This window comes from Galeopterus variegatus, unplaced genomic scaffold (assembly GCF_000696425.1).
Source record: "Galeopterus variegatus unplaced genomic scaffold, G_variegatus-3.0.2 Scaffold219, whole genome shotgun sequence".
Taxonomy (NCBI): domain Eukaryota; kingdom Metazoa; phylum Chordata; class Mammalia; order Dermoptera; family Cynocephalidae; genus Galeopterus; species Galeopterus variegatus.
Genome location: NW_007726330.1, coordinates 231863 through 257782, shown reverse-complemented (window position 1 = coordinate 257782; position 25920 = coordinate 231863). Strand labels below are relative to the sequence as shown.

Genomic DNA, 25920 nt, shown 5'->3' with positions numbered 1-25920 from the left:
TCTTTTTTATACGTTTTATACAAGGACCACTTTGGAAAGGAGTGTATTTCCTCCAGTTTTAATGAATGCTAGTACTAGATCACATGCTACAGCAGTTCAGTGTGAGAATTTTCTAATAAATCGTTTCTGATACTAAACCTGCTTCCTTTCTTATCATCCGAAGGTCCACCCCAATCTGAGGGAAGAGAAAACTGGGCCCTGAGTTTCTTGAAGGAAATCCCCAAGTCAATATGTTTCCTCTTTATAAGGAGATGGGGAGGGAGAACAAGTTCTAGCCCCAAAGGAAGAAAGATTAATGGGCAGTAAACATGCTGCTGCATCCTTCTTGTGAGGCCTGTCCACCCTCAGAAAAGAACTACGTCCGTAACCCACAGGTATTTCTCAGCATGGCAGCGGCTCACACTGTTTCCTGTGGAAGAGGGCCTGGGCTCCGGGAACCTCTCCGCTCCCTCTACCACCAGCGGTAGTGGGCCAGGGCACGGTTGGCCTCGGCCATCTTGTGCATATCGTGCTTCCTCTTGATCACAGGGCCCTGGTTGTGAAAAGCCTCCAGCAGCTCGTGTGACAGCTTCTCTGGCATTAGCGTCCGCCGGTGCTTCTTCTCCCGGCACTCAGTAATCATCCACTTCATGGCCAGGAAGCGGCGACGTCGGTCAGCTAGGGGCACAGGGACCTGGGTGAGACAGGACATGGGCAAGTTGGTCCAAGGGCCTGCCAGAGCGCTACCGAGTGGCTGCATGTTCTCTCTGGACCAGCCCTAGTAAGGTTCCGAAGGAGAGCTTCCCTCAGCTTTGGGTGACTTCAGCGCAGCAGGCGTAAGAGGCATTCATTCTGCAAACGTTCATGAAGCACTGACCTCTTTTCCTCCTAAATGGAGGTTCTGCCAAATTGATACAAGCACCAACTGGGAAAAGCCCCGTTAGCTGGGGTGACTTAGCCACCTCAGACCATGGGTGCCTAAAAACAAGATCCTCTGTCCAAGAATCATTTGCCAGGCCCTCTATGTGCCAGGTACCATGCTAGAGATGTAGGCATTAATGAGAAAGTCCCTGCCCTAAAGGAGTTTATACTGAAAAAGAAGACAAGAAAACCCACTATGACAATGAAATATCATTAAATGTTATGACAGAGACACCTAGTTCAGTCCAACAAACGGTAATAAAGCATCAGTTATGGGTAAAGCACTATGACCGACACTTGCATATAAAGACAGGATATAGGGCTGGCCAATTAGCTCAGTTAGAGTACGGTGTTATAACACCAATGTCAAGGGTTTGGATCCCCATACTGGCCAGCCACCAAAAAACCCTCCCCCAAAATGAGTAAAGATAAGATATAACAAACATAGTCCCTCACCATGACAAGTTTCCAGTTTAAGACACACAGGATGGTGGACAGAAGAAGGGGAGGGAAATAGTTTCCCAGAAAATGTCATTTAGATACTTCTTTTCCTTTTTTTCCATCTTCTGCCTGTGATTTTTACCCTACCGGACTCAGATGAATAGGTCCTGACAATCCCCAGTCTCTGGAGAGATATCCATCTTGTCCAACTCTGGGCCCTCCCTCCCCTAAGCACCCCCATCTTATTTCCCATGTGGGCAGCCCTGCTTTCTTGCCTGACCATCACCTGGTAGAAATGGCCACCCTTGAGGATGGGTACCAGCCCGATCACAGGCTCACAGTTTTTCAGAGCTTGGTGGAAGATGGTGTAGGGGTTGCGTTCGATGGTTGCCTGTTCCTCTGCAGAAGCAGCATGGTACTTCTCAAACTGCTTCCTTTTCACAGCTTCCAGAGTCTGCAAAAGGATGCAGTAGAAGAAGCTGCCTCAGGCTCCAAAGGGTTTACTCAGCTCAGCTAGTACCTTGCCCTTTACTCCCATCGTCTGGTCCTTCTGCAGCAGTGCAGCTCCCTAGCATATCCAAGACAAAGTTTTTAAGTGCCTCCCCCTTTGCTAGACTACGACAGAAAGAGTGGGCTGAGATTTGTGATCTGGGGCGGGCGCGGAGATGGCAGTTGTTGACTGCTGCAGACACTAACTCATTAAAGCCCCCAGCAAGGCTGGCCAGTCAGCTCAGTTGGTTAGCGCGCAACCTTGTTACACCAAGATCAGGGGTTCGGATACCCAATTCGGCCAGCCGCCCCCCCACAAAAAAAACTCCCACCCCCACACACGCGGGAAGTTAATTTTTTTTCTTCACATCTGTATCAACCACCCAGATCAGGGAAGTTAAGTTTAATGACAAGTCTAGGAATCCATTCTCATTTTTCTATCTACCTATTTATTTAAGTTGGCCGGTACAAGGACTGAACTCTGGACATTGGTGTTCCTTCTCTCTTAAACTAAACTGAGGCCGGTTTGCTCAGTTGGTCAGAACTTGGTGTTATAACACCAAATCAAGGGTTCGGATCCCTGTACCTTACCAGCCAGCTGCCAAAACAAAGAAAAACTAAACTGAAAGAACCAAGTACAAAGCTACAGGGAAAAAAGAGGACAGTAGAAAGGTACTGTTTACCTGTGTCATCAGAGATCTGGCCAGTATTTTGTTTCCTCCTTTCATCATCATGTTGATGAATTTACTTCAAAGAGAAAAGCAGCATGTTTAGCTTTCCAAAGCTGTATCACAGAATCCTCACCGTAGACCCTCCCTGAGACAGTCCCAGTCCATGCAGCAATAACGTTTGTTTCCCTCTAACCTGATCACTGGGTCTTCAAACACAGAGCTTGTTCTCGTCGCTGGAGCAGCTTTAATAAGCTGAGTCTTCTTCAGGTCCTGATCATACTTCTCGTCCTCAGTGAGCTCAGCCACAGGCTTGCGGTAATGTTCCTTGTCGATCACGGGATCCCTATATTCAGGACCATAGCGGCTCCACCTCACGTGCGTTAGCCTGGGAGGGGGAAGAGCAGGAGGCGGGCAAAAGCTGACTCCACACGTGGATATGCTTGACTTAACAATAGGCATGCTTGCCCACTCGCCACGAGGGAGAGGGGCGCGGAGACCGCTAGCTAGGCCTGAACCACAATCACTTTGGTTCGTGTCCCATGAGGTAGGAAGACCTTCCTAACCAGCTCAGGAGAGTCTCCTCTTTGTCCAGTGCTAATGGTAAGGACAGACTCCCCGCCTATGCATCTCTCCTCAACCTCCCAACACGTAGGCGATCCCCGCCTGAGCTCTTTAGCAGGGCAGCACTTTTAGGTCCCTAGATCGGCCCGGCCCCTCACGCGAGGGGCCGTCCCTAAGCCTTCAGTTTGGCCCAAGGTCACGCAGCTAGTTGGAAGGCTTGATTCCAGATATCCCGGCCCTCCGGGCAGTGCTCTGTCCGAGGTCCCGCGCAGCCTTCCTGTGGCCCTTTTCCTTCCTCGCAGGTCCCTCCGTGAAGACCCAAGCGGCGCCCCCAGCTGCCCTCCACTCTCTCACCCGGGAAGCCGCAAGACAGCACGCCGTACACCCGGCGTCAGGCCCGACCACCCTCGCGCAGCCCCGACTGTGGCGGCGGCCATCTTGGCAGGCTACGAGGACCCCGCCAGGACTGCCCTCGGCGCGCCTGAGCGAGTGACGCGAGACGGGTTAAAATCTCCACTGGGTCCTAGATCTGCGTTTCAGCCCATTGATCCGGGAGCTAGAGTCCCTCATGCCGAGGCCCAAAGGGAAGAGCTAAAAGGAACCACTCGTTCTCCCAATATCCGTTGCAGTCCGGCGCGACACTCGGTGGCCGCGCTCGCTCCCCTCAGGACCCCATGCAGGCCCCGCCCCGACTCGTCTCTCACAGACTCTCGCGAGGTTTGAGGCCGCAGGGCCGGCCCGGGAGGCTGCAATATGGCGGAGGCGGAAGGGGAGACCCTGGAGTCCTGGCTGAGTGAGTAGCCGTTGCCGTTTCTGCCTGCCCTCGGGCCGCTGAGCCGCCCCTCTCCTCGCCCCCACGTCCCCTCCCCGGGCTCCGCGGGGCGGCGCCGCCTGGCAGCCCGCGTCTGGCCTCGCCCGAGTCTCGAGCACTCGGCGGTCACGCCCCTTCCCGAGCAGGGCGCCCTGACCCCCGCTCCTTGCGCTGCGGCGGCGTGAGCGCGGGGTCCTGTCGCGGCCCCGCAGGCTCGGGGTGAGCGACAGCCAAGTTCTTCGGGCTGACACGCATCGGCGCTTTGGGGAGATCGTGGTGGCGCCGCGCCCGGCGGGAACTCCGGGACCCCCTGCGCCCCAGTCCCTGTCGAAGGGAGAAGCTCCGGGTTTGGGTTGCGGCGCCGGGAGTGGTGGGTGCTGCCCACCGTACACACGCCCGGCAGCTTCAGAATCGTGACCGTGTAGTCGGGAAGTGACCGCTTCGTTCAGGCAGGATGCTTGAGTGAGAGTAACTTTCCGCAGGCAGCAACGATAGACAGCAGAGCTCTCCCTTGTTCCTGCAGTGACCGAAGCATGCTTAAATCGGTGCTGGGGACCCCCTCACATGCACACGAACATCCTGACGAGTCGTTCGTTGATAACCTACTTTGAGTAAAGCTGAGGAGCACAGTCTGGAGGCTGTGATTATAGCGGCATATTGCTGGAGTCTTCAATTCATATTGCTACGAAGGAAATGTGGGTTAACCTTGTTAGCAGGCAGCACTCTGCGAAGGGTTAATTAGGGGACCTGGAGGCCTTTTTAAATGGAGAGAAAAATTGGACAGGGTGAAGCCAGGTAAGATGCCTAGGAACTAAAAATATATATAAATAAATAAATAACGAAGGTGCTGCCTTGTGCTGGGGCCTCTTGTTCAGTAGAGCCTCCTGGCTCTTGGAGGTGATGGTTGTTTCCTCCAATTGCCTGACCTTTCTTAATAAGAAACTCCCTGCAGGAGTTGAACCTAGGTCTAAAGGGGAACACATCCCAAAAGGGAGAAAGATTACATTTGTAAAATCTGCAGGTGCAGGCAGGTCACAAAGCCTTCTGTATATATGGAACTGTTCTCTAAGGAGCTCAAAGTGCTCTACATTCATTCAATAAATTCGTTTTCCAAGTATTCTAGCAAATCAGGTACTACTGCCACAATTTCACAAAAAGAGGACACTCTGACTCCAGTCAAAACACTTGTCCTGAACCACCCAACTATCCACTGAACCACAGTGGAATAGTTCAAGAATGGGAAAAGTTGGCTAAGAAAACACTACATGGTGATGTAGAGGGAGCAGACCTGTTTGGGGCACACAGTAACGGAGGTGTTTGGCTGGTTAAGGCAGGAAGTTCCCTGGGGCAATGGGAGAGAATAAAGTTAGGAAGTTAGGACCAAATTCTGGAAAGTCTTGAATGCCAGCCGAAGAAGTTTACATTTCTACAGTTATCAGGTCGCCATTCCACTGATGAAATCAGTGAATCAGTGTTTTAGGAGGATATATACAGGGGCTTTACATAGGATGGATTAGAACAGAAGTTCTGGAAACAGGTGAGAAGGAGGTGGGGTGGGGTCAGGGATAAGAAGGGAAGAGAGGGATTTTAAAAGACACTGAACTTGGGAGAGTGGTGCTAGTAACACCAAGGTCATGGGTTCAGATCCCTGTATTGGCCAGCTGCCAAAAAAGACAGAAGGGACAACAGGACTGATAAGAATGGTGAGGAGAGAGAAGTAGTAGTTAATGGTGGAGTTTCAAACCTGGGCTCCTGGGGGTGGGGGCAAAAGGGGCTTTTGAAAGATGAAACCATTTGTAGAAATAGGGAAGTCAGGAAGAAGTGAGTTTGTTTTTAAGATTCATTTCTGTACCACATTAGCACTTATAATTATATACTGTCTTGTTTTATGTACTGCTTGTTTTTTTTTTTTTTTTTTTTTCCTTTTTGTCTTTTTTCGTGACCAGCAACGGATCGCAACCCTCGGTGTCGCGCCCGTACCGGACCGGGACCGGCAACGGGATCGCAACCCTCGGTGTCGCGCCCGTACCGGACCGGGACTGGCAACGGGATCGCAACCCTCGGCATTGCTCCCGCACCGCGCTCAGTCAGTGAGCGGGAACCGGTCTCCACATGGGATCCGAACCCTCGGCGGGAGCGCCGCCCCCCTCCCCAGCGGCGCACTCTCCAGTGCGCCACCGGGCCGGCCCATACTGCTTGTTTTTTTTTTTTTTTTTTCCTTTTTGTCTTTTTTCGTGACCAGCAACGGATCGCAACCCTCGGTGTCGCGCCCGTACCGGACCGGGACCGGTAACGGGATCGCAACCCTCGGTGTCGCGCCCGTACCGGACCGGGACCGGCAACGGGATCGCAACCCTCGGTGTCGCGCCCGTACCGGACCGGGACCGGCAACGGGATCGCAACCCTCGGTGTCGCGCCCGTACCGGACCGGGACCGGCAACGGGATCGCAACCCTCGGTGTCGCGCCCGTACCGGACCGGGACTGGCAACGGGATCGCAACCCTCGGCATTGCTCCCGCACCGCGCTCAGTCAGTGAGCGGGAACCGGTCTCCACATGGGATCCGAACCCTCGGCGGGAGCGCCGCCACCCTCCCAAGCGGCGCACTCTCCAGTGCGCCACCGGGCCGGCCCATACTGCTTGTTTTTTTTTTTTTTTCCTTTTTGTTTTTTTTCGTGACCAGCAACGGATCGCAACCCTCGGCATTGCTCCCGCACCGCGCTCAGTCAGTGGGCGGGACCCGGTCTCCACATGGGATCCGAACCCTCGGCGGGAGCGCCGCCACCCTCCCAAGCGGCGCACTCTCCAGTGCGCCACCGGGCCGGCCCATACTGCTTGTTTTTTCTCATGTGTTGAACCAGTGTTGAAAAAATTCAGAATTAATTCTTTCAGTATCTTGTTTTGCCTTTAAAACAGAACCTGCTTATCAGCTTTACTGATAAACAACGGCTCTGCACTCCCACTTGTGTAAACTGTGCTTGCTTATTGAAATGGGTACATAAATGCTGAGAAACAAAAGTTACTGCTGTATTAGCCTTGTGAGTGCTGAGAAACTGAAACCTACAATCCAGAAGAGTCTGCCTATAAAAGCCTTGTAAAACCTAAACTTGGGGCTCAGATTTTGAAGTGCTAGCGGGCCTGCCAGCGTAATAAAATACCTGACTCTCCAACCCTCTGAGTGCCGACCGCTTCTCTGTCAAAGTCCGTTCCATAACATTGTTGGCGCATTGGCTGGGAAGTGATTTGGACTGGCTCCTTGAGCCACTGGTCTGGGCAGGGCAACCCAGTGGATCGGCAATGCCATGGAGGACTGAGGAGGTGCCACCCGGCCATTTTGTCAGGACCTCGCCAGTCTGCGGGAGCACCTGCCTGACCAGACTCAGCAGAGGGAAGGACCAGCCAGAACCTCCCCCCTTCCCCAAATGCCTTCTGCAGGACAGGTAGGCACCCTCCCCCGTCAGTTCAGTACAGGCCCACCTCCAGGCAGAAGGGGAGCTTGATTACCTCACCTCCCAGAAGGGTCTCCTTGAGAGCCCAATTGGTCCCTGAGCGTTTCTGCCAGACCTTGTAGTAAGGTCCATCTGGTTGGGACCCTGTGGCAGGGTCCTTTTGTTCAGCTCAGGTCAGGGTTTGGGGGAGGGAAATGTTTAACCTCTGAGTGGGTGAGTGAGTGTGTGATATTTGTGGCACCAAGACTTCCAAGTTGCAGTGTCCAGGTGGGTTCTAATCTGCAGTTCTGTGGTCACGTACGGCATAACGGTGATTCCAGTCCCTGGTGGACTGGACCAGGCCTGGGGTTTATATGGGTGCACCTTAGCCAAGATGGACCTAAAGTCTCGAGGGACAAGGCCAGGCAGGCCTGTGTGATCATCCCTCTCCTTCAGGAAAAGGGGGGCTCCCTACCCTTTGTTTGCGCCTCCACTGCAGGGAGGGAGCCGGGAGGGGTCCCACACGTAGCAGAGGGAAAAGCCTTTGTTTATGTCTGAGTGCCCCCTAGCATCCCCGAAAGAGAAGCGAACACTTCTTTTTGGACCTAGGTGACGTTTACTTGAGCCCCGAGGAGTGACATGTCCTTTCACATTGTTTGCTCTGGGAAATCCATTGCCAGTTCTGCCATAGAGTTCCTCGCCCCATGGATGAGTTCCATACATCCCCAGGGGTGAAGCCCCCACTCAGCCACTAAGAAGGGAGCCCAGCCCCCTTATGCTTAAGTCTATCTCTTAGTAAAGCATTGCTTGCTTTACTGCTGGGTACATCGTTCATTTCTATGACCTTGGAATCCAAGAGCCTAATTTAATTACTGGTGAAAATTGGATAGCTTTGGGCACCAGAGAAGACACTAGCTGCAAGAGGCAAGTGGCCACTGGGACTATTTTGCTCCCATGTCTCTGCTGTTGGTAAGTCTCTCCTGGAGTCTTCAGCGTAAATTCTGACAAGGCAATATTTTATTCTCTTTTACTCTCTTTTCTTCCTCTTTAAAATGACTACCAGACAACTACAACTTAAATTCCTCTCAGCCTGTGAGAAGCATGCTCCCTCTGGCTGGCAGCAGCTTTTCCTGTTGGATAACTAGAGGTGGGAAGATCAGTCCTACACTGTGAAGACCTTGTTTGGGCAGGTTTCCCCTGACAGGGGATGCATGAGAATGGTGGGAATTCATTCCCATGCCATCGAAATGACCGGAGGTCTGGAAGCCACTAAAATTCTCTTTACCTTTCTCTGAATTTCTGAGCTCTCTTATGCTGTTTGGTTGGATTGTATCCACTACTGTATAGGTGCACCCTGGAGGGCTCCTGGCTACGCTTTATTTCTCTGATTTGAATCTAGTCAGTACTTTTCTACTTTGTGCCGACAGCAGTGGGAAAACTGCTTTTATCAGTTACTGTGTCGGTGGAATGGGTTGGCCCCGCCGATTGGGACTAGATTAAACTGGACCCCACTGCTCCCTTTTCTCTTTGTTTGCTTGGTTAGACATTTAGTTGAGTACTGGTAATCTGAATGAAACTTCCAATCCTTGCACCAACACTATTTGGGATATAAATGCCTGAGACAGGAACGGGAGGATAGAATTAAGTATGGGGACAAGTGCTTCAAAACCTACTGTCCTAGGGCCAGCCCGTGGCTCACTTCGGAGAGTGTGGTGCTGATAACACCAAGGCTAAGGGTTTGGATCCCTATATAGGGATGGCCGGTTAGCTCACTTGGGAGAGCGTGGTGCTGACAACACCAAGTCAAGGGTTAAGATCCCCTTATCGGTCATCTTTTAAAAAATATAAAAACCTACTGTCCTTAAATGCATGTTAAGGAACTTTCAAAAGGGCTACTCTGGGGAGTATGAAATTAAAATGACCCCTGGGAAACTCTGGACCCTGTGTGAATTAAGATGGCCCACCTTTGGGGTTGGGTTTCCTTCAGAAGGGACCCTAGACCTCCCAAAGGTTCAAGCAGTTTACGAGGTAGTAATGGGATTCTGGCCACCCAGACCAGTTCCCGTATATACACTCTTGGCTCCAAATTGCCCAGGCGATGCCCCATGGGTCTGGTTCTTCGTCCACAAAGGACAATGTAAGGTCCTAGTGGCCCAGTTGTTACAGCCAAAACCTTCTCAAACAGGTCAAAAGCCTAAGCCCATCTTACAAGGAGATCCAGAGGAAGAACTCTTGCCTCCACCGTACCCCACTCCTTCAGGAATGCCTGGCCCCAGGTACCCCTTGCCAGACAGCCCCCCGGCTTCGGTTCCATTGGCCCCGCTAGCATCATCGCCAGAGAGTCCTGAACCAGTGGGAAGGCGACTTTGCTCCACCCAACAGGTTCCAGCCCTCCAGATGCCCCTGTGGGAGACCCAAGACCCACAGCAGATCAACCCAGATGGCAGTGTACAGCCAGGGTGCCCCCTCTTCTACTACCAACCCTTCACAATTATGGATCTCCTGAATTGGAAACAGCATACTCCATCATATTCAGAAAAACCCCAGGCTCTTATCAGTCTCTTCCTCACCCATCAGCCCACCTGGGAAGACTGTCATCAGTTACTCCTCACCCTGTTCAGCACCAGGGAACAGCAACACATCCTGACTGGAGCTAGGCAATGGTCACAACATCAGGCACCCGCAGTTGCCATGGATCCCGAAAACTGGGCAAGAGACGCTGTACCAGACACTGCGCCGACCTGAGATTTCAATGAGGAAAAAGGGAGAAATCATCTCTGCCGATATAGGGAGGCCCTTCTCCAAGGGCTGAGAGCAGAGGCCAGAAAGCCCGCTAACTTGTTCAAAACAACCATGGTGACCCAGAAACCAGATGAGCCACCCAGGGTTCTATGAAAGGCTGTGTGAAGCCTTCCAGGTCTACACACCTTTTGATCCCGAGGTAGCCAAGAATCAGCGGATGGTCAATGCAGCCTGAAGGAGTTTGTATGTATTATCCCCTCTAAAACTCGTCGAAATTTGATCCCTAGTGTGGCAGTGTTGGAAACTGATTGAGTCACGGGGGTGGATCCCTCATGAATGAATTAGTGCTCTCCCTGGGGGAGGGGGACTCTTGAATTCCTATATTTTCCCAACTGTCCAGTACCCCTACTAGGAAGAGATTTGCTGAGAAAACTAGGGGCACAAATAACCTTCACACCCAGGGAGGCAACCCATTTGACCTTAAATAACCAGAAGACCTTAGTGATGGCTGTAACAGTGCCCAGGGAAGAGGAATGGCGCCTATACACCAAGGCCGAAGAAGACTCAAACACAGGACCATCAGACCTCTTAAGAGTGCTTCTTTATAGAGACTTTCCCTCCGTCTGGGCAGAAAAAGAAGGTGGAATTAAATGCCCTGAAAGATGGTAGAGGCTTCCAGACCACAGACTAATGATTCCTCAATGATTGGCCCACTGACTTGTCCTGAAGTATCACAAACTGACTCATTGCGGAAAAACAGCCGTGGAGACCATACTGAGTCTCTACTATTTCATACCAAGATTGGCTTCCCCCTGTGCCCAGGTCAGCTCCCGATGCCTGACCTGCATCCAAAACGCCAAGCAAGGGCCCCGGCCAGCCTCCAGAGTCCAGCCAGTTGGGACATTGCCCTTCAAGGACCTGGTAGTGTACTTCACCAAAGTAAAATCCTGCAGAGGCTACAAATACTTGCTAATAATGATATGTTCATTCACCGGATGGATGGAGGCACTGCCCATGCATTCTGAATAAGCCCGGGAGGTCATGAAGGCCCTTTTAAGGGAAACTGTCCCAAGATATGGGCTCCTTCTGACTATAGGATCGGATAATGGGCCAGCATTTGTAGCAGAAGTTGTGCAAGGACTGGCCAAAATGCTGGGAATACTGTGGAAGCTCCACATAGCACACCGGCCACAGAGCTCAGGAAAAGTAGAACACATGAACTGGACCCTAAAGACTACGTTAGACAGGCTTTGCCAAGAGATAGGGCTACCCTGGATAGATATGCTTCCCTTAGCTTGTTACGGGTCTGGTGTATGACAGAGCCACACGTAGTTGTACTAACCACCCCTACTGCAGTTGAAGTTGCAGGTTTAATCCCCTGGATCCATCATGCACAGGTGAAGCAGGCCACTTCCCCTGAAGAAGCCACCTCGTGGTCTGTGAAGGCTGACCCCTCTGACCTGCTCAAGGTCCCGTCCAGAGACTCCCTGCCAATCATCACCACCCTGTTCTGGTCACACCAGAAGCTAACCAGCCTGTGCACAGCTGAAGCCTGAGGATTTTGCCACCAAGGGACATAACAAATACACTGATTTCTTTCTTTTTTTTTTTTTTTAAAGATGACCGGTAAGGGGATGTCAACCCTTGGCTTGGTGTTGTCAGCACCACGCTCAGCCAGTGAGCAAACCGGCCATCCCTATATAGGATCCGAACCCGTGGCCTTGGTGTTATCAGCACCGCATTCTACCGAGTGAGCCACGGGCTGGCCCTACACTGATTTCTTTTAATAAAATGATAAGCACATGTCACCCCTTGCCTTTAGTTTTTGTTATATTGCTTGCCTTACTTTTTGCCGTAGAACTGATATCAGTTGGCCCAGAAGATGGAATAGAATAGAAAAGCTATTACTAGCATTCCTTTACTTCCTGTCAACAGGGTGTTTCTTAGGCATTTCATGGTGGCAATCGTGCCTTTTAAATTAACCCTTTCTTTGCTCCATCTGCCTGTCAAGACTGTTAGATATCATTTTAGGATTAATGATATTTTTCTTTGCCTTGCTTATCATTGTGTAAATCATATTATCATCCTTGTTAGTATGCCCAGGAGTCCCCAGACAGGCTATACTTCCCTTCTCCCACAAAGCATGGATTTTAAGTTGCTATTGTTCTTGACCCTGACTATCTGGAAATCTGAGGAGAGTCTCCACAGATGCCATTAATAGTCTTGTTCATGTTAAGTATCTGCCTACTTCCTTTGTTGATGCATAGCATCTGTGCCACCACAGAAACTTTGGTTGAGAAAAAACAGCCAGTCATCTGCTAGCCCTAATGGACTACACCTCCCTCAAACTACTCTTAGACCCCAAAAGTGATGTCGAATAAGATGATGCTCACTCCAATGTTTAGAGAGCATCAAAGGGGGGAAATGTTGGAAAAATTCAAAATTAATTCTTTCAGTAGCTTGTTTTGCCTTTAGAACAGAACCTGCTTATTGTATCAGCTTTACTGATAATCACCTGCTCTGCACTCCCGCTTCTGTAAACTGTGCTTGCTTATCTCAATAGCTATAAATGCTGAGAAACGAAAGTTACTGCTGTATTAGCCTCGTGAGTGCTGTGAAACTGAAACCTAAAACCTGGAAGAGTCTGCCTATAAAAGCCTTGTAAAAGTTAAACTGGGGGCTCAGATTTTGAAGCGCTAGCTTGTCTGGGCCCACCAGTGTAATACAATACCTGACTCTCCAACCCTCTGATTGCCGACCGCTTCTCTGTCAAAGTCCATTCCGTAACACCAGGAGAGCACAACCTCGCAGTGATAGGATCTTGATAGGATCCTGTCCCACTGATAGGATCTTGATCTACTGATCTTGTACTTTTTCTGTAGTCCATCCAGGATCTAGCATGCTGTTACTTCATTTTCTGTGGGTACTTAACAAAGACTTGGTGGTTGACTAACTTTGATTCAAAACCCTAGCATTGAAGGTTCAAAAACTTAGCATTGAAAGTTGACTCTTGATTCCCTTTCCAGCCCATGTTCTTGTCTCTGTTTATTTCTAAGTCATTTGCCACATAGAACTTGCCTTCTCTGGAATGTTCAAGCCATGTTGGGATGGGGTAGCCAGCCAGTGCTGCTGTTTCCTACCCTAAATTACATTTGAAGTTCCCACAAGAGTCTGGACTAGCAATGGAATGAGAACAGGAAAAATGAGAACAGGAAATCTAGAGGCACAGAAACAGAAGAGAATGAGGCTTATAATAGAGACCCCAAAATAGAAACTGTGAGTCCGAGCAGAGCCCAGAGGGGCAGTCTAGAAGGCACGGTCTGCAGGGGAGGCTCTGGTGTCACCTCTGGTGCCAGACGAAGGAGAAGGTCAAGTGGGTGGAAGGTTGTGTGTGTGCACCTGCTGGGAGAGGCAGTGGGCCGATGGAGAGAGTCATCCAGAATTGTCCCTAGAAGTTTCTTTCAGTTCCTGTGGGTGATTGAGGTCTGCCTTCTGAGCTAGCTGGAGAGCTGTAGTAGATACTCCGAAGTGGGACTGACCATTGCTAAAACCAGGGCTTTTTGTGCCCGCATGTAGGCAGAGAGCTCTCTGCAGATTTGCTGTAGAAAGGTTGATCAAGGTGAAAGAAAGTGGGATTCTGGAGAAGTTCACACAAGTGAAAAGTGGGTGGAGTGTTCTCGGAAGCAGAAATACTTAAGAAGTATAAGAGGCTCAGGTAGAAAATATTTGGTTGATACCTTTGGCTTATGTTTGGGGTGGAGGAGGGTGGGCACATTCTACTCTGTATTTGGCAGATACTTTTGCTGTTGTGAGCACTGGAAGTGAGCTAGCTAATTTTTTTTTTCTACTACGAGGTATGCGACTGTTCTCAAAATGATAATAGCATTGGGGGTGGGTATGGCTCTCCCCAGACCATCTTATTTTTGTATCCTACAGCTTCTTGATATCATGTGAGAACTTTAAGCATCTCAAATGATAGGGATTAGTAACAAAGCTACACTAACGCCTGAGAAGATTTCAGCCACCTGGTAGGAGACTCCTGTTTTCCCTGGAAGGTGATCACTAGTAGGTCACTGAGGCAATGAATGCAGGATTGCCGGGCATTTCTTTCTAAGTGGCCACCACCCTTGATTAAATTAATCTCCCTTTTCCCTTCAAGCTTAACATTTTGAAGGGCCTGCTAATTCTCTTTCTAGATTGAGGACAGATACCTTCTTTTTCTCTAAACACAAACCTAAACCATCTCAATCTTCCCCTTGCACCCAGAGCAGAAACACTGCCAAGCAGGCCCAGCCCTGACTTGGGAAGCAGTATGGACTGGGCCCTGCGGGTGTTCCCTCTGCCTCCAGGAGGCATCTGCTAAGAGCCCCAGATCCCTGTTCCTGCTGGAAGGACTGGAGTCCCTGATAGGATTTGGTCATCCAGCTAGTGATTTTTAGTTAAGAAAACACCCACAGTCACGAGAAATCAGAACTCAGGAACTTCTGACAGCTCCTTTCTCATGAGGGGCTCTGTCGCTCTGCTTTTGGCCCTATGGAAATCTGCAGAAGGAACATGGGTGCTTTAAAGGATGTGCGTCTTCACCTTCTATTTGTTTTCTCAATCTTAAGTCCTAAATTTAGCAAACAGCTTGCAAATGCCCTCTGGAAGAGGCAGACTCCATATCTGAACCAGAGATAGGAAACCATTTAACCACCCTCAGCTGGGCCATCCTCTGAGCACGGGTTCTGGGGGTGACAGAGAGGAAGGCCCAAACAAGATATCAGAGAAATTTGCATTTAGCGCCTGGATTTAATTTTATTTTTAAGTTTATTAATATTATTTTTTTACATTCTGTGATGTTGCGGAGCAGTCGAGGGGGAGGGGGAAAGAGGACAGGGGAAGGAAATAGGGTGGGAGGAGGAAGGAGGGGGGTGAGGGGTTGAGGCCTGTGGCACCCCCCTCATTCCTGCAGGGGAGACCAGAGGGCTTGCAGCAGTGGCTTGGTCGTGTTGGGTGGGGCGCAGATATCAGGAGGTTGTGGCTGAAGCCCTGTCCCGACACCGCCCCAGTTCTGGAGCCTGGGACGCTTCTTTAGCACCTGGATTTTAAATCCTCAATGACCCTCTGAGAACTCTCCAACCTTGTCTTTGTGCTTGATCGTGGAAGACGATTTAAACTTGAGGGTGCTGAATACTCAAACTGAGATTCTGTTTTTGGAATTCCAGGGATAGACTGCACAATGATCAGAGCTTAGTAGGGGCTCATTAAATGTTGCTGGCTTGACAGTGATGAGCCTTATGTGCAATATCAAAAACAAAGCATGAAGGAAGTGTAGGTCTCGAAAAATATCTGAAGGGTGCGTAGACGATACTCATATTTTCTAAGTATGTATATTTTTTAACTAGTTCAACCTGACTTTAGTTTCTCCAAGAAACACTTCTTGGGCCGAGCCCGTGGCGCACTCGGGAGAGTGCGGCACTGGGAGCGCAGAAGTGCTCCCGCCGCGGGTTCGGATCCTATATAGGGATGACCGGTGCGCTCACAGCACTCACTGGCTGAGCGTGGTGCGGCCGGTCTCAAAAAGGACAAAAAAAAAAAAGAAAAGAAAAGAAACACTTCTTGATCATCCCTACTTGCTTAACACTTAGCTCATTTTTATATAGCTGGAGTTATGTATGTTTGTTATATTTGCATATTTACACAGTTATTTATGAACATTTTTGTCATTTGTGTTTGTTTGTGTTTAGCCTTTGGATCCTGATCTACTCGAAGCTCCATAAGGCCGAGGATTTGTTTTCTCTTTCATTTGTGACTGGACAGAAAGTAGTACTTGTATTTGACTGCTGCCTGATTGAACTATCGAGGCTTTTCTATTAGAATATAAATTTGGAGGGCCGGCCTGTGGCTCATTCGGGAGACTGTGGTGCTGATAACACCAAGGCCAAGGGTTTGGATCCTATATAGGGATGGCGGGTTCACTCACTTGGGAGAGCGTGGTGCTGACAACACCAAGTCAAGTGTTAAGATCCCCTTACCGGTCATCTTTTGGGGAAAAAAAAAAAGAAAAGAAATTTGGAAGCAGACTTTTAATGGCTAAACATTGTAAAGAAGACCCTCCGTTGTGTCCTCCCTCCTCCTCATAATAACTGTCCTCTTTGTTCTGTCACAAGATAAAGCCACCAATCCTTCTAACCGCCAGGAGGACTGGGAATACATAATTGGCTTCTGTGATCAGATCAACAAAGAGCTTGAAGGGTGAGTCTCAATGCTGTTAAGGGCAGGTGAGAGAGAGTTGGCTAGAAAAGCTAAAAACTGTGGCCAAGAAAGGCTAGCCCAATGGCCCCAGTTTCAGAGTACTGAAAGTGTGGTCTACCTGTTCCCTAGGCCACAGATCGCAGTCCGACTGCTGGCCCACAAGATCCAGTCTCCGCAGGAATGGGAGGCGGTCCAGGCCCTGACGGTAGGTTCTTCACTCTCTGGAGATGAAAGCAGTGGGTCTTCACCTGCTTGGGCCTTTCCTCAGGCACCTATTAGGTTCTTGGTGGTTCTCAGGGCTCATGGCCAAAAGCCTTGATACAATCTAGGTATATCTAGGGCATGCTGTCAGTTATCCTACAAATGTGGGTGCCACTGTGCCAGCACTGAGGCTCCAGAGAAGACTGAAGCCTCATCACTGCCAGCATGGCCACATGGTTAGTGTGAGAGGCAGAGGTCTTAAAGGAGGGAGTCCAGATGCAGTCCAGTTCATGCTGTAGCTACAGGGCGAGGCCACAGGGGCAGATCTTACTGTGTGTTCAGACTGAAGGAATTCAAGACGTGGAGTGGTGGGCAGCACTAGCGTGCCTCCAGGCTCTCCTCTAAAGCAGAGAACAGCCAAGTTCAGAGGAATCCAGAGTTCTCCCCCGACTTCATTCAGGTCCTGGAAAGACAGAAGAAATGGTGCTTAGATGGTTGATGTGCCCTCCTCCGTCATGCTCGCTGTACAGCTAAGACTTTATTAAAACAGCGATTTTCAACAGGGGGGATTTTACCCCCCAGGGGACATTTGGCAGTGTCTGGAGACATCTTTAGTTGTCACACATCAGGAGGTGGGGTGCTACTTGCATCTAGCGGGTAGAGGCGGGTAGTGGCCAGGGATGCTGCTAAACAGCCAAGAATACACAGGACAGCCCCTCACATCAAAGAATAGCCCCAAATGTCAGCAGTTGAGAAATCCTGTTTTAAAAAACTAGAAGCCCAGAAAGAGTGCTCTGGTGTGGTGTACTGCTCAGTATAGACTGTGCAGGTGCCTGGGGCCACAGGTGGCACAGGAAAGTGTGTATTAGAGAACTCAGTGTGGGTCAGGGGAGGGAAAATGTCGTGTAATCTAAATTGAAGATAACAGGACTTAAACATTATCTCCCCCTACTACGCTCACCCTCCAAAAGTTGGTCAGCTGTGGAAAGACCCCTGGGCCCCAAGTCAAAGAAACTTTATATTCCTGGGCCTCGGTTTCCTCGTCTGTAAAATCCAAGGACAGAAACTTTAAGGAAGGTACCTGTCTGGTCTGGCATCCAAGCTGTCTTGGGTTCTGGGTCTCAGTGTTTTTTAATTAGTCCCTGCGTAGCTTCCCCAGCAGAGGTTTGCACTTTGAGGGGCGTGGGGTGTGAGTAATCCTGTTGCTTAACCTTATCCATGGGGCAGTGCACACCACTTTTTGTGGCGAGTTCCTTTATCTGGGAACGATTATCTGCACTGTCTGGGACCAAGGTTTTGTGGTACCAGGCCCAGCCCAGAGCCTGCCCTCCCTGAGTGCCCCTCCTCTGTGTGGCTACAGGTGCTGGAAGCATGTATGAAGAACTGTGGGAGGAGATTTCATAACGAAGTAGGGAAGTTCCGTTTTTTGAATGAGTTAATCAAAGTCGTCTCTCCAAAGGTCAGTCAGCAGCAGTTTTCTCACTTCTTGGGACTTTTATGTTCCTTCCCATCTCCCATCTTACTGGCCTTCACTGCCCAACCAACATCTCCGTGAAGCTGAGATTCTCCGTGTCCTGTCCTTAGAGAGCTAGGCCCTGGAGCTAATGGGCTGACCGAACAGGCCACAGGGACAGACTGCCTTCCCTGAGGGGCTCCCTGACTCATTGTGACAGGCAATGCAGCAGTGGCCATGGGCATGCCTGGGTAGAGGGCCCGTGTAGCTCAGGAGTTGGCTCCTAGCACCCAGCAGGTGTGGGCGTTTGGGCCGGTCTTATGTGGGTACAGGGAGCCAGCCTCCCTCATTACTTAGTTGCTCAGCTGGCCAGGTTCTGTTGCATGCTAGTGCTACGTGGCTCTGGGTACCCACTTAGAGCAGAGGGAACAATTTTTCATGCTGGAGACCTCATGAACTCCTTCAAGACAAAATGCAGTTGTGTTTCTGGGCAGCTTGCACATGGAAATGCAGTGAGGAGCTCCTGGCCCCTGCCTAACCACAGACTGTACCCAGAGAGCCGCAGCCATGCCACAAGGCAGGCCCTTCCCTCCCCGACTCCTTCTCACATACACCTCACCCCACGCTGGCCCTGCGTAGGCTGGAGGACCATAACCAGTGAGCACCCATGTCACTGCTGTAAAGAGAGCCTCACATGTTCCCTGCCTCCAAACTGCAGTCACTAGGTTCTCCCATTTCCTTTTGCCCCTCAGTACTTCGGGGACAGGGTGTCTGAAAAAGTGAAGACCAAGGTTATCGAGCTGCTTTATAGCTGGACGATGGCCCTGCCGGAAGAAGCAAAGATCAAAGATGCCTACCATATGTTGAAGAGGCAGGGTACGTATCGACTTCCCTCAGCCTCCTGGCAGCCCTGCAAGGCTGGCCAAGGCAAGGAGGAGAGTGGTACTTGTCCCCAGAGCACGGCCCAGCTGGGGTTGCAATGGAACAACGTGTAGCAGTCTGCCCAGTGCCATACTCCACTTGCAGGCCTTGATCAGAAGGATGTGTGCGGTGATGAGGACGCTGCGCCTAAGCATACTCTCTGCCCCTTTTGTCCCTTTCAGGCATAGTGCAGTCTGACCCGCTGATCCCTGTGGACCCAACGCTGATCCCCTCTCCACCACCTCGTCCCAAAAACCCCGTTTTTGATGATGAGGAGAAATCCAAGGTAAAAAACATCCTGGGCCTGAGATTTCCTTGGGTGAGAGGTGGCAGCAGTGGGGGCAAGTGTGGTTTTGTTCCAGTTTCTCTGGTCTCCCCAGGTGGGGTTGGGGGTGTTACCCTTCCCTTCACCTTCAATACTCTCTTCCAGCTTTTAGCCAAGCTGCTGAAAAGCAAAAACCCAGATGACCTGCAAGAGGCCAACAAGCTCATCAAGTCCATGGTGAAGGAAGTGAGTGGACCCTGGTCCTCGGGCATGCGGGGGAGGCCAGGACCACAAAGCAGAAGTCTCTTTTGCCCTGGGTGTTAGGCCTGTTTTCTTCTGCCCGTTGCCAGCCCTCACCTGGAGAGGCTGAGAAAGGAAGGAAGATACTGAGGCTTCCTGGAGAGAATAGGATAGGAGGGAGAGTGGGTGGGTCCTCAGCTGGGGTGGGGGAATGTCACTGTGAAAGAAGAACTTTAGATTGGGTCCCAGCCTGTGGTTCCCAGGAACCATGCACTGAAAGAAGCCTCCGCGGGCTCAGCCTCTGCTCTGGTTTTGCGGGAAAAGGTGTGATCCTCACCTGGTGGAAGCAGGAGAACAGTCTTGTTGAGCTCACTCTTTCCTTGATCTTCTCTGATGGGCCAGGATGAGGCGCGGATCCAGAAAGTGACCAAGCGTCTGCACACTTTAGAGGAGGTTAACAACAACGTGAAACTGCTCAACGAGATGCTGCTGCACTACAGCCAGGAGGACTCCTCGGAGGGGGACCGAGAGCTCATGAAGGTAGGCTGCCTTTAGAGAGCTGGCCCGCGCTGCTCTGCTCTGCAGGAGCGGCACTGCATCTGCTGACTACCCGCAGTGCTCAAGGCACTGGGCCACGTACTTGGGGTTCACAGACTTATTCCCGTGCACAGCAGCCTGGTACAGAAAGGGTGGTGCTCCTACTTTACACACGAGATTGGCGAACTTGCCCAGGATGGAAGCGCTGGATGTAAACCCATTTCTTTGACTCCAGGGACTGTGCCTTTGGTGCTCAGCCTGGGTCTCCGCCTTTCCTTACTGCCTCAGGGACATCCAAACAGGCTTCCCTGTGACCTTGATGCTGATGTGGCCCAGGCCGTGGTCCAGTCGATATTTTGAATTCTGAGGCATATGCAGGAAGGGACTTACCTCCCTTCATCCATCCTAGCTACTTACTGTCTTCACAAACATCTTTGAGGATGTGGTGTGGTGGAGGCCGGCGGCAGGAAGTCGTGAGCTCTGACTGTGCTCTGCCAGTTACTGATCGTGCTACTGAGGGGAGCTCTGTCATCTTCTGGGTGTGAACGCTGACTCATGATCTCTAGGAGCCATTGTAGTTGTGCTTTTTATGTCCGCTCTCTTTCAGGAGCTCTTTGATCGGTGTGAGAATAAGAGGCGGACGTTATTTAAACTGGCCAGTGAGACAGAGGACAATGACAACAGTTTGGGTAAGTTAAAAGGGAAGAGTGGCTGGCAAAGATGAGCCAGGAAATTGGGCAGGTGTGTGGGAGTTGTCATAGGCAGGAGTGAAGAGTCTCTTTTCTACCGTAGGGGACATCCTACAGGCCAGTGACAACCTCTCCCGGGTCATCAACTCTTATAAAACCATTATTGAAGGGCAGGTCGTCAATGGTGAGGTGGCCACCTCACCCATGCCTGACTCTGAAGGTAAGATGTTCTGGTTTCCCATTCTGGATACCTCCAGTCCAGCCCCAATTCCCCACCACAAAGCCATGGGTCACAGTGGTCGTGCCAGGTACAGGTTGACCAGCATGGCATCCCACAAGGCCTGGGGGATTCTGAACCATTCCAAGTGGGCCTCCACCTTCCCCGAGGCCAGGAGATGTGGATGGGGATTTCCCTACCTGCCTTCTCCAGATTGCTTTTCAGTGTCCCCTGGCAGAAATGCCATTGGATTAAGCCAGAGGCTGGTGTGTTAGTCACTGTGCCCAGGGTCCTGCCTCCTGCTGCATAGCCACTAGAATGACCCTAATTATTCCCATTCTCCTGTTGACCCATCCAGGAAACCACCTCTCCAGTAACCCAGGCGCTCTCATTGACCTTGCTGAGTTGGATGCACCCAACAGTTCGTCCCCAGTGTTGGTGCCAGCATCTGCCCCACCCTCCTCAGGCATCCCTGTCCTCCCCCCACCCCCCCACACCTCTGGCCCTCCACGCAGCTGCTCATCCAGCCAGGCCGAGGCCCCCCCAGGGCCCAACTGCACAAGCAACACTCTCTCCTTGCTGGACGAGGAGCTGCTCTGCTTGGGTATGTCCTAGAGGGAGGCCGTAAGGGGCTTCTCCGGTGGGGCCTTGAAGGAAGGCCATGTGGAATCAGGAGGCCCCAGGGGTGCTTGGTGTGCTTATTAAGTGTGGGCAAAGAGGCCTCAATTGTAGGGAGAGTCAGTCAAGTTCATTGTCCCTCCAGGTCACTGGGGTAGTCTTGGTGATGGACTCCAGGGTGGACAAGGGGGACTCAGTCTTGCTCTGTTCGCCTCTGCAAATAAGTACTGGAGGGGATCCATTTCTCTCTGGAGGCTGCCTGGAGAACACCTCCCTGCCCCTTCACCCACTGAGACACTGCTTGTCAAGAGACACTTCCCCAGGTGGGGCTGCCCAAGCCCAGAGCCTCTTATTGAGTTTTCTTCTGTGTTCTCAGGCCTCACTGACCCAGCCCCTAGTGCTCTTCCCAAAGATTCAGCTGCCAATAGCCAGTGGCACCTGTTCCAGGTAGGTCACAGTGATGGTGATGCCACTGAGGGCTCCAGCGTCTTCACTGAACTAGTCTCATCTGCGGTTTGCGGGAGCCTGGGCTGTCCTTACCCTCCAGAGCACTGCCAGTGCGGCTGGGAACACTGGGTGCCTCCGTGGGCCTGGCCCTGGCCTTGGGGGGCAGCAGGTGCAGCTGGTGCCAGCAACAGGGCACATCTCCACTGCCCCTGGTGGAAGAGGGCCAGCAGGGGGAGAGCTGCGACCCCTCCCACCCTTCGCTCACCTGCCCTTTTCCATTGCCCGTAGAGTGAACAGGCCGACCTGGACTTCTTCCCCAAGCCGGGGACTGCTGCCAGCTGCTCCTCAGCCCCCACCTCGAGCAACTCCCAAGCTCCCCTGCCGCCTCCCTTTCCAGCTTCTGTGGTCCCTGCCAGCATTCCTGCCCCTTGTGTGGGCTCCTTATCGTTCTCAACAGGACTGGCCTCAGCTGTGGCCCCAGAAGCTGGGCCTGCAGCCCCTGGGTACCATGGCTCAGCATTGGGTGGCAGCACCTTGCACCATCTGGATGCCCTCGATCAGCTTCTGGAGGAGGCCAAAGTGTAATGAGTGGGAAAAGTGGGGTTGCTGAGGGTTGGGCCTGGGTGTGGTGGAACCAGTGATGGCCTTCGAAGGTCCTTTTGGTCCCATCATTCTGGCTGGAAGCTGGGGGTGGGGGGTGACTGGGAGCCATCTCTGGCCTGGGGCCTTGCTGAGGGGTGGGCCCAGCAGCTCCGGTCTGTTTCTGACTTGCCTTCTGTCCTCCTTCCTTGCCTGCCAGGACCTCGGGCTTGGTGAAACCTGCCTCCTCCCACTTCTCCCCTGGGGCTACTGCCCCCCCTCTGATCCCCACCACCACCATCCCGTCCAGGCCTCTCCTGCCCTTCTCCACGGGGCCCAGCAGCCCTCTCTTCCAGCCACCGGCCTTCCAGTCCCAGGGCAGCCCCATGAAGGGGCCCGAGCTCTCCCTGGCCAGTGTCCACGTGCCCCTGGAATCAATCAAGCCTAGTAGGTGCTGGAGGCTTGAGGGGGGAAGGGAGGTGGAGACCTTATTGTAGGGTGTACAATGGATGGATGTAGGTGCTCCTTGCAGGCATCCCTTAGAGCCAAGCAGGCGCTTGGCTGCTGTCCTGGCCTTCACAGCAGTGTGACCTTAGGCTCCTCCTGACAGAGAGCCTTTCCCAGACTCCTTAGGGAGCCAGGGCCACACACAGCTGCAGCAGGCACCACCGGGGCTTTGTGGAGTGTGTTTGGCTCTCTCCCCCATGCTCACATGCCTCTCCTCCTTGCAGGCAGTGCCCTCCCTGTGACAGCCTATGATAGACACGGCTTCCGCGTCCTCTTCCACTTTGCCAAGGAGTGTCCACCAGGACGGCCTGATGTGCTGGTGGTCGTCGTGTCCATGCTCAATACGGCCCCCCTGCCTGTCAAGAGCATTGTGCTGCAGGCCGCAGTGCCCAAGGTACTACCACCACTACCACCACCCCACCCCCCAGGGCCTCTAGGGCTGCCATTTCCTTTCTCTTGAGCCCACTGGGTGGGGGCCTCTGTGGCCAGCAGATGGCAGCATGTATGTGTCCACTGGGACCAGACCAAGCTCCATCTCAGGGGCATTTGCCATCTCTCTTCAAAGGAGCTTCTCCTCTCTTACCTTTAGTCAATGAAAGTGAAATTGCAGCCACCCTCTGGGACAGATCTCTCTCCATTCAGCCCCATCCAGCCACCTGCAGCCATCACTCAGGTCATGCTGCTGGCCAATCCACTGAAGGTGAGCAGGGTAGAACCCAGGGGCCCAGCCACTACCAATTAGGTCCTTAGGAACAGCCCCCCAATCAGAAGTGCCATGACCTGCAGCATTAATACATGTCTCTGCTGTCTAGTGGCTGAACATGGGTGGGGGAACAGGGACCAACCAGCTCTCTAACACAGAGAGGGCTATGAGAGGGTAGCAGAGGACATCCCATTGAGGGGGCCAACCTGGGCTAGATCTCACCTGCTGTCCTCTGTCACAGGAGAAGGTGCGGCTTCGGTATAGGCTGACCTTCACCCTGGGGGAGCAGCTGAGCACAGAGGTGGGCGAGGTGGACCAGTTCCCTCCTGTGGAGCAGTGGGGGAACCTATGACCTCAAAGGACGCTGTGATCTCCATTTTGAAGCCCCGAGAGAGGGAGTTCCGGTCAGCGCTCCACGTCCTGATGTGGAACAGGGGCCCTGGGCATTTCTGCTGGGAGCCAAGCTGCTGCTGTGAGATAATCTCCTTCAACCCCTAAAAGGACCTGTTTTTATCTACCTGTGTGACTTGAAGTGGCCATACACCGTCAGGGTGGGGAGGAGTGGCCCCTGACTTCACTACTGTTCTGGGAACTCGGGCCCAAGGCTTGGGGTAGGTTTTTCCCTTTCCTTAATGGCATTCCCTGATGCCCCAGGGGGGTGGTCTCTAAAGAGAGATTATCTGCCCCCTCAAGGACCAAGTCCTCACATCCACCCACGGCACGGCTTGGAGGCCTCTGTGCTTCCCCTGCTGGCAGGTTCCTGCTGCCACCTCCAGTGATGGGGGCAAACCCAGTGGCCCAGTTGTTATCTGCAGATTCGCCAACCCTGCCTTCTGTGGGCAGCCGCATCCTGGAATGACCACTGAATGATGAGTTGTGCACTTGTCCCTGTGGATGGCAGGCTGTGTCCTATGGACATAGCAGGACATGGGACTCATCCTAGTAGAAACAGAATGTGGTCTCATGACAACTTGAACTAGGGATGGGAAAGAAAATGAAAGAAAATGAAAGAAAACCAGTGTTTCTCCTCCAAAAGCAGGCACTCAGAGCTTTCTGGGAGAAGCCTGCCTCCTGCAATGGGGACAGGCCATCTTATTGACTACCTCTTGCTTGGCATGAAATAAAGTGCTGTCCTCCTCTTACAGTCTGATGAGGAGGAGACTCCCACCACCCTCTGCCTCTTCCTGCTATGGCCTCCCCCTCCTCCCACCAGATGGCATGTGGTATGGCATCTACAGATGGATGCCGGAGGCCTCAGGATAAAGCACGTTGCACTAGACTTATGTCCCTATGTGCTGCCCAGAAACCAGCTTCCCCAGCTGCTGCAGGGCACTGTTGGCGAGATGTTGGGTCTGGAGGTGGTGAGATCAGGGCCATGCTTGAAAGGAGTCACCAGACCCTATTGCTTCAACAGTGCTTGTTGGTCCCAGCTGCTCCACCTGCTGGTGCGAGCCTGGGCCATGGATGCAAGGCCTCAAGAGGCAACAGGAAACAGACCTACCAGCTGCTGCAGAAGCTGGGGAAGAGCACACAGCTCGGCTGAGCTCAGCTGCATGGGCTCAGCCATCGTACATCTCTGAGAGGAGGTGGCAGAAGCCACATCCTTGATCTCTCCCTGCCCCTTGCCGGGCTTCTTTACTCTGTATCAAGAGGTCACTCTACCCTCCCTTTTCCTCCCCTTGTGGTCTTTAGCAAGCAGGTTTCACTGCTTCATTAGGACAGGTCAAAAATGAATGAATCACTTTCGCTACTTAAGGAATAAGTCCAAGATCTTTCCAGAGACTGGCTGCTGCAGCCCTGGAAATGTCTAGGGGATTACTGTGTAGAACTGTATCTTTACAACGAACCTTAGACTTTAAAATTATTTATGAGTGTTACTTGTTCTACCTGAGTCACTGCTTTGTGGCAAACAGCTGTACTAGATATATCAACCCTGCGCCCTTGTTTTGCTGCATGTTAAATAAAACCATTTCACCCTACTTGGAGTCCTAATATAGACACCATTCTCCCCGACGGGGGAGGCACCACCTATGAATTCCAAAAGGAGGGAGGTGGACAGACTGTGCTGGAACCGCCTGTGGTTTTCATTTAAAGTACAGGTTCCTGAGCTTTTAAGAAAGGTAACCAAAAAGTTAACAGAATATTGAGTGTTCCAGGTGATTCTGAGGTGAGGCAAGATTTCAGAAGCACAAGTAAACCACCAGTGGCTCTTGTTTGAGTTTCTAATTACAGGCAGGAAGACACTGCACTCATCGTTAGTAACT

At 51.9% G+C, this 25920-nt stretch overlaps 2 protein-coding genes across 2 annotated transcripts; one reads left to right on the top strand and one right to left on the bottom strand.

Moving 5' to 3' along the window:
• On the bottom strand, positions 1 to 3693 carry MRPS7 (mitochondrial ribosomal protein S7). Its single transcript, XM_008566066.1, has 5 exons — positions 3417 to 3693; positions 2695 to 2886; positions 2514 to 2577; positions 1628 to 1795; positions 1 to 673 (listed from the first exon to the last, which is right to left on the bottom strand). The coding sequence occupies exons 1-5, from the start codon at positions 3497 to 3499 to the stop codon at positions 452 to 454; spliced, it is 729 nt and encodes a 242-aa protein (XP_008564288.1). The 5' UTR covers positions 3500 to 3693; the 3' UTR covers positions 1 to 451.
• Positions 3683 to 24655, top strand: GGA3 (golgi-associated, gamma adaptin ear containing, ARF binding protein 3). Its single transcript, XM_008566067.1, has 17 exons — positions 3683 to 3855; positions 16195 to 16279; positions 16409 to 16484; positions 17841 to 17939; positions 18686 to 18809; positions 19037 to 19140; positions 19285 to 19365; positions 19762 to 19899; positions 20504 to 20585; positions 20689 to 20805; positions 21161 to 21406; positions 21797 to 21867; positions 22156 to 22448; positions 22667 to 22893; positions 23178 to 23347; positions 23543 to 23653; positions 23898 to 24655. The coding sequence occupies exons 1-17, from the start codon at positions 3816 to 3818 to the stop codon at positions 24006 to 24008; spliced, it is 2175 nt and encodes a 724-aa protein (XP_008564289.1). The 5' UTR covers positions 3683 to 3815; the 3' UTR covers positions 24009 to 24655.
• The last annotated feature ends 1265 nt before the right edge of the window (positions 24656 to 25920 follow it).

What these genes read in the sequence shown, in the direction of transcription:
- MRPS7 (XM_008566066.1), bottom strand. Translation starts at nt 3,499, where the DNA reads ATGGCCGCCGCCACAGTCGGGGCTGCGCGAGGGTGGTCGGGCCTGACG. An exon ending in GCTGTCTTGCGGCTTCCCGG is followed by an intron (nt 2,887 to 3,416) that starts GTGAGAGAGTGG and finishes TCCCCCTCCCAG; the next exon opens with GCTAACGCACGTGAGGTGGA. An exon ending in AGGGTGGCCATTTCTACCAG is followed by an intron (nt 674 to 1,627) that starts GTGATGGTCAGG and finishes TGTCTCACCCAG; the next exon opens with GTCCCTGTGCCCCTAGCTGA.
- GGA3 (XM_008566067.1), top strand. Translation starts at nt 3,816, where the DNA reads ATGGCGGAGGCGGAAGGGGAGACCCTGGAGTCCTGGCTGA. An exon ending in CCATATGTTGAAGAGGCAGG is followed by an intron (nt 18,810 to 19,036) that starts GTACGTATCGAC and finishes TGTCCCTTTCAG; the next exon opens with GCATAGTGCAGTCTGACCCG. An exon ending in GCCAGTGGCACCTGTTCCAG is followed by an intron (nt 21,868 to 22,155) that starts GTAGGTCACAGT and finishes CATTGCCCGTAG; the next exon opens with AGTGAACAGGCCGACCTGGA.